Genomic DNA, 6803 nt, shown 5'->3' with positions numbered 1-6803 from the left:
TTTACAGATTATGTGAAGATCTGAAGACGCAAGTTTCAATATCAATAGCTGAAGGGCTTTGCCTGAAACATTGACTCGACTGCTCCTCAGATGCTGTCTGATCTGCTGTGATTTTCCAGCATTGCACTTTGACTCTGACTTTCCAGCATTTACAGTCCTCAATTTCACATCAATGTCTGACAGTCACTGAATCCATCGGGACTATAACAATTTTCGACTATGATTCTGTGAGAAGGAACCAAGCTTTTTGGTTCCTGTTTCAGTACGTTTTCAGCATCAGTGAGACTGGAAGAGAGACCCGACTGTTGCAGCACTCTGATTGTGGAGCCAGAAAACGTTATACAGACTGGGAAGAGGAATTCACGGCAGAGAGGTGCTGTACACGTGTTTGTGTGCAGGTGAAGCTTCAGTCATGAAGAAACCTAAGGAATCCCGCCCCGTGGAGAAACTGTGGCAGTGTGGCGACTGTGGGAAAGGCTTCCGTTTCCCATCTGACCTGGAGACTCATGGGCGCAGTCACACCGGGGAGAGACTGTTCTCCGGCTCTGAGTGCGGAAAGGGCTTCAGCAATTCCTCCCGCCTGCTGAGCCATCAGCGGGTCCACATTAGGGAGAGACCCTTCAGCTGCCCTGAGTGCGGGAAGACCTTCAGCAATTCTTCTGTACTGCAGGGGGACCAGCGGGTCTACACGAGTGATAGGCCTTTCCCCTGCCCCGAGTGTGGAAAGGGCTTCAGCAATTCCTCCCTCCTGCTGAGGCACTAGGGGGTCCACACAGGAGAGAGGCCCTTCAGATGTCCCAAGTGCGGGAAGACCTTCAGCAGTTCCTACGTTCTGCAGAGGCACCAGCGGGTCCACACAGGCTAGAGGCCATTCGCCTGCCCTGAATGCGGGAGGCCTTCAGCTATTCCTCCGTCCTGCTGACCCACCGCCGGGTCCACATATTAGAGAAGTCCTTCAGCTGCTCCAATTGCGGGAAGGCCTTCAACTATATCTCTGCTCTGCTGAGGCACCAGCGGGTCCACACCTGGGAGAGCTGAAAATGTGTTGCTGGAAAAGCGCAGCAGGCCAGGCAGCATCCAGGGAACAGGAGAATTGACATTTCGGGCATAACCCCTTCTTCAGGAATGCACAGGGGCTGAAGAAGGGCTCATGCCAGAAACGTCGATTCCCCTGTTCCCTGAATGCTGCCTGGCCTGCTGCGCTTTTCCAGCAACACATTTTCAGCTCTGATCTCCAGAATCTGCAGACCTCACTTTCTCCACACAGGGGAGAGCCCGTTCTCCTGCCTCAAGTGCGGGAAGGGATTCACCCAGGCATCCCACCTTCGGGTCCATACGGGGGAGAGGCCCTTCCCCTGCCCAGAGTGCGGGAAGGCCTTCAGCAATTCCTCCCACCTGCTGAGGCAAAGGCGGGGCCATACCGGGAGAGGCTGTTCACCTGTCCCGAGTTCAGGCGGAGGTTCTCATCATTCTGCACCTTGCAGAAACACCAGCGGGCACACCAGTGCTCCCAACAATCTGATTCTGCTGGTGAAACTGCTGTGCGTCACTGCGAGGACTGAACCACTACACATTCTGACAGTGCTTATAGTGGGAGAGTCGGTCGGATTTTTTTGCTTTATGCCGTCGTGCTCCCCCACCCCCGCAATTTTGCTTCCAGTGGGCACTGCTGCTCGTTGAGACCAGTAGCTGTTCTCTCTAGTGTTTTCTGTCCAGTTTAAGAATTATTGGCTCTGTCTGGGAACGAGCTCCAGTCTGTAAGAAATAGCTGAATACTTCAGGGTGTCCATTCACATTCAGCAGTGACTTTGAAATTAAATTTACGGTTATGTGCCTGTGAACAACTCATCATCGAAGGATTGCCCAACGGCTTGGCAATCCATTGTTGGGAACTGTTTGCTTGAATTGATAATTTTAAAAATTCTCTTCCTTAACTTACACCTTCCATTTCTGTCTTTGAGATGGTGGAGGACTTGAACAAAAGGCTTAAATCATTGCTATTAACTGGATTATCTTGTTTAACTTTGCCCAAGTAAATTTGCGGTATTCATAATTGTTTGTTCTTGTTCAAATTATAACTCTGGTGTGCAAGATCTGTTCATCAAGTGTGGTCCTCTTGATGAAACTGCTGTGGGTCACTCCCAGGACTGAGCCCCTGTGCATTCTGACAGTGTGTGTGCAGTGGGAGAGTCAGTGGGCTTTTTTGTTTTATGCCGTTGCCCCACCCTGCCCCGCCACCAACTTTGCTTCCATTGGGCGTTGCTGCTTGTTGAGCCCAGGAGCTGTTCTCTCTAGATTCTACTGTCCAGTTAAAGAATTGTTGGCACTTTCTGGGAATCACTCCCAGCCTGTAAGAAATGGCTGAATGCTTCGGAGTGTCTATTCACATTCAGCAGTGACTTTTAAATTAGATTTACAGTTACGTGTCTGTGAAAAGCTCATAGTCCAAGGATTGCACAAAGGCTTGGCAATCCATTGTGTGAAACTGTTTGTTTGAATTGGTAAGTTTTTAAAAAAAAATTCTTTCTTAATTTGCCGCTTAAGTTTCTGTCTCTGAGATGATGGGAGACTTGATCAAAGGGTTTAAATCATTGCTATTAATTAGATTATCTACTTCAACTTTGCCGTAGAAAAGTTGCCGTATTTACAATTGTTGTTTTTTGTTTAAATTATAATGTTGATGTGCAAGATCTGTTCTTCATCAAGTCTGGTTCGGAACAGTTGAGAAATTGAGGGACATTGCATGTTTTAATTTCACTGTGTTGTGAATCCGGTGAGAGTGACATTCATTTGTATTGGGTTGCTTATCCTTAGTTGTGATGTCTTTCACCCCAACTATTCACTATGTTGTGAGTTCCAGAGTCTCACCACATTCTGAGGTTTTTCATGAAATCCTTAGTACAGAATTGGAAGGGAAAATGTTGACGAGGGCAGAATATAGGGTCTTAACTGCAAAAGCCAGGAAGTCATTTGACAAAGTAAATCCATGACTATGTAGGGACAAATAAGGAACTTTGACAGCAATGAAGAGGTCACACGTCAGAGTGCAAGATAATGGTCGTGACAAAAAGAAAAAGTACTCTGCCGATATTGGATATTGTAATTAAGCAAGTTTCTAGATGCTGTAGTTGGTTGAATACGATAACATAAGAGATGAAATAACCAAAACCACGAATGTAATTTGATGTTGGTAACCATAAAGCAAGTGTATACTATTGATTGACATAGGTCAATTGCGTGCAAGTAGGCCATTCAGCCCATCGAGTCAACATTGACTGACCGTCCCACCCAGACCCAGGTCGTTACCCTATGTCTGTAAACCTGCATCTTCCATGGTCAATCCACCCTCACCTGCACATCCTTTGGGCTGTCGGAGGAGGCCAGAGCACCAGAGGAAACCCACGCAGACACAGGGGAGAATGTGAAAACTCCACACATACAGTCGGCCCGAGGGTGGGATCAAACCCAGGTCACTGATGCCGTGAGGCAGCAGTGCTAACCACCGTGCCACCACCACATGCTGCTCTCTAAAGAAGTGAATTTCAAAGACTCAGGAAACCTTGAGAGAAAAACAAAACTCTCCTATCTTAAATGAGAGGGTAGTCTCTGGCTAGAAATGAGTGGACATTACATTTACATTAAGTCCTCTCCAGATGTTATACAGCTTCATCAGATCATCTGTTTCTTCTAAACTCAAACTGATACAAGCCCCGCCTGACATCCCCTTGTCCCTGATTGTAATTTGAGTAAATCAGTGACCCTCGACCTCACTGGCATGACACAGGATGCCCTCAATCCAAGTTGACCGTAACTGTCTAACCTCTTGACCCCCACGCCACCATGTGGTCAGCCGCAACTCAGCCCTGAACGAGAGCAGAGGAACTGAATAGACAGCAGTAAGGTGGACATTGCATTCCCAGAGAATATTGTTTAAGTGAGAAAGTTTTTCAGCTCACATTCGAATATTTGCAGGAACTGTGTCTCCTGTCATTTAAATATCTTAGATCCCAATAACAGTCTAGTTTTATTGTACATTGTGTGTGTTTTACCTGATTTTCTGTTGCTGTCATTCCCATTAGGGTGTATGAATTCAATACCAGATAATAGTCTCAGTTCTGAATTATCCTTGAGGATTGGTGTAGAACGTACTAAGTGTCAGTCAGAATGGAAGAAACTCTCCTGTTTATTTAACACTTTGCTGTCATTGCCCTGGCACTGAATGAATGGGGAAGTGCAGAGGGAGTTTTACTCTATCTAAACCAATGCTGTCTCTGTCTTGGCAGTGTTTGTTGGGGACAGTGTTGAGGTAGCTTCACTTTCAATTTAAGAGTAGAGGAAGCATTATTCTGATTGTAATCCCATGCTGTCCTTGTCCTGGGAGTTTTAGATGGCATCTGTAATTGAAGTGAATGCAGACTTGGCTGTGGGAGTGGAGAGTACTTCTACCTGAGCACACCCATCTTTGAGATTGCTGTGCTGCTCAAGACAATCTCAGACACCTTCATTCACTTTTCCAACCAACCACAGGGTGGTTAAGGATGGTATAAATGCAGGCATTGCCAGCGATGCCCACACCCCATGCATAAATAAATACTTTTTGTTTAAAAGTTATATTCACGTTCCAAACCCTCTAATGTACGATTACTTTCATGGAAAATTCCTGTCTGTTTGGAATATCATTTTAAAACATAGGAATGTGTCAACCATGTAGAAATATAACAAGAACAACAAATGGAGAAGTTAACAGGTAATGAGCAGGACCAGAATGCTGAGTCAGTCTGACCCCCATGGCTGAGAGAGTTCTCCCAGATGTTGAAGTTACACCAGTGCCTTTTACTCTTGCAGCTTGCCAAAAGGTTGTCCCCGATATAAGATCATTCAATAACCCGAAGAACTAACTGTTTTTATCTCCATAGCTGCTGCCAGACTTGCTGAGTAATCCCAGCCCTTCTGCTTTATTCTTTTATCGGATTTGAGCTTCCCTAAGTCAGTGTGATGAAGAACTGCAGATGCCGGAGATCTGATACATAAAAATGCATAAATTGCTGGAGAAACTCAATAGGACTGGCAGCACATGTGGAGATAGAAGCAGAGTTAGCATTTCAAGTGCTGTGACCCTTCTTCACAACTGTTCTGGACGCAGGTCAGGATATTGACTCTGTTTCTTTCTCTCTCTCTCCACCGGTGTTGCCAGACTGGCTGAGTTTCTCCAGCAATTTCTGTTATGACACTTTCACATGGTTGATGTTTGTTATCCATCCCTAAGTGCAAGGTGTCTTGCTAGTGCCAATTCAGATGGCAGTTTAAGAGTCAACCACATTGCGGTGGGTCTGGAGTCACATGTAAGTCAGACCAGGTAAGGACGGCAGACTCCCCCCTGAAAGGACATTGGTGAACATGGTTTTTTATGACAATTGACGTCAGTGCCATCGATACCATACTGAGACTAACTTTGAGTTCCCCATTTATGATTTGAATTATTCACATCTCACCTCTTGCTGTGGTGGGATTTGATCTCATGTTCCTTGGATTACACATCCTGTGACATCATGTCCACATTGCTGCTTCGCATCCTTTGCTATTTTGTGTTTGCTCTTTACGTCTTTGTCCTCTGATGTTTGGAAAATTGAACCTGTTTAAAAGATTGCCCTAAACCTGCCCCTTTGACCAAGTGTTTGGTCACCTGTCCTAATCTGTGCTCCGCTCTTATGATTTTTAAAGGAATTCTCATTATGTTCACATGAAACACTCTGAGATAGTTAACTGTACTACAGGTATTATTTGAATGCAGCTTGTATCCGTATCTTAATATCTGGAAATAGAGGGTCATATTTTAAAAGTAGAAGACAAAAATGAGGATAATTTTTTTTCTTTCTGATGGTTGTGTGTCTTCTTCAAAAGGCAGTGAATTCAAAATCTTTAAGGCAGAGGTAGATAGGTTCTTGATAACCAAGTGGGTGACAGATTGTCGGGGATGTGGAGGAATGTAGAGCTGAGGTTGTATTCAGATCAGCCATGATCTTATTGAATGTTACAGCAGGCTCGAAGGGCCGAGAGGCCTACTCCCGCCCATTGTATATCTGTATCAAGCAGTCTGTGTCTCCCCTCTTATAGCTATGAACTGGGTCATTCCTTTCCAATATTGCGCCTTGTAGACAGTTAATTGAATACCAGATGGCCTCCTATTGGGAGCAGGCACATTGTAGGAATTGCAGTATTGCTTGTGTTAATTTTGTTGCTTCTTACTCAGTGTTGCTGAGAATCTTCTAAATAAAAACCAAAACACTTCTATTATTATCACACCAATGGTAGTGTTGGTTTGGATGGAACATTGGTGAATAAGCCATTCCAGAATTCTGTATTTAAAGCCCTCGAGTCTGGTTTCTACCCCTGACACAGTTCTTATCAAGGTCATATTTGACATCCTTTGTAACGGTGACAGGGATGAACTTTCCCTCGTCGACCTGCGGACAGCCTTGATCAGGGTTAATGACAGTACTGACCCTCTCAAATATCGCTATATGCTCTGGGAGGGTCTGTTTTTAGCATCTTCCGTTCTTATTTGTTTTACCGTATCTGCTGGTGTTGGCATCTCTTCTGATGATATCCAACTGTGCCTGAACACCACTTCTCTCCTGACTCCTCTGTCGTTCATAATTTATCAATAATTTCATCTGAATGCCTGCCCAATTTCCAGCATTGGATAACCACAAACATTCCCTTAGTTAAATGTTGTGAAATGTGAAGCCATTGTTTTAGCCCCCAAGTTCTACCTGATCCCCCGCCCCACCCCACCCCACCCA

At 45.1% G+C, this 6803-nt stretch overlaps 1 protein-coding gene across 1 annotated transcript; it reads left to right on the top strand.

Moving 5' to 3' along the window:
• Nucleotides 1-412: 412 nt before the first annotated feature.
• Nucleotides 413-763, top strand: LOC122543646 (zinc finger protein 664-like). The gene has a single exon (XM_043682466.1). The coding sequence runs from the start codon at nucleotides 413-415 to the stop codon at nucleotides 761-763; it is 351 nt and encodes a 116-aa protein (XP_043538401.1).
• Nucleotides 764-6803: the final 6040 nt, after the last annotated feature.

Source organism: Chiloscyllium plagiosum, chromosome 44 (genome assembly GCF_004010195.1).
Source record: "Chiloscyllium plagiosum isolate BGI_BamShark_2017 chromosome 44, ASM401019v2, whole genome shotgun sequence".
Lineage (NCBI taxonomy): Eukaryota > Metazoa > Chordata > Chondrichthyes > Orectolobiformes > Hemiscylliidae > Chiloscyllium > Chiloscyllium plagiosum.
This window is presented reverse-complemented; position numbering and strand designations above follow the sequence as displayed.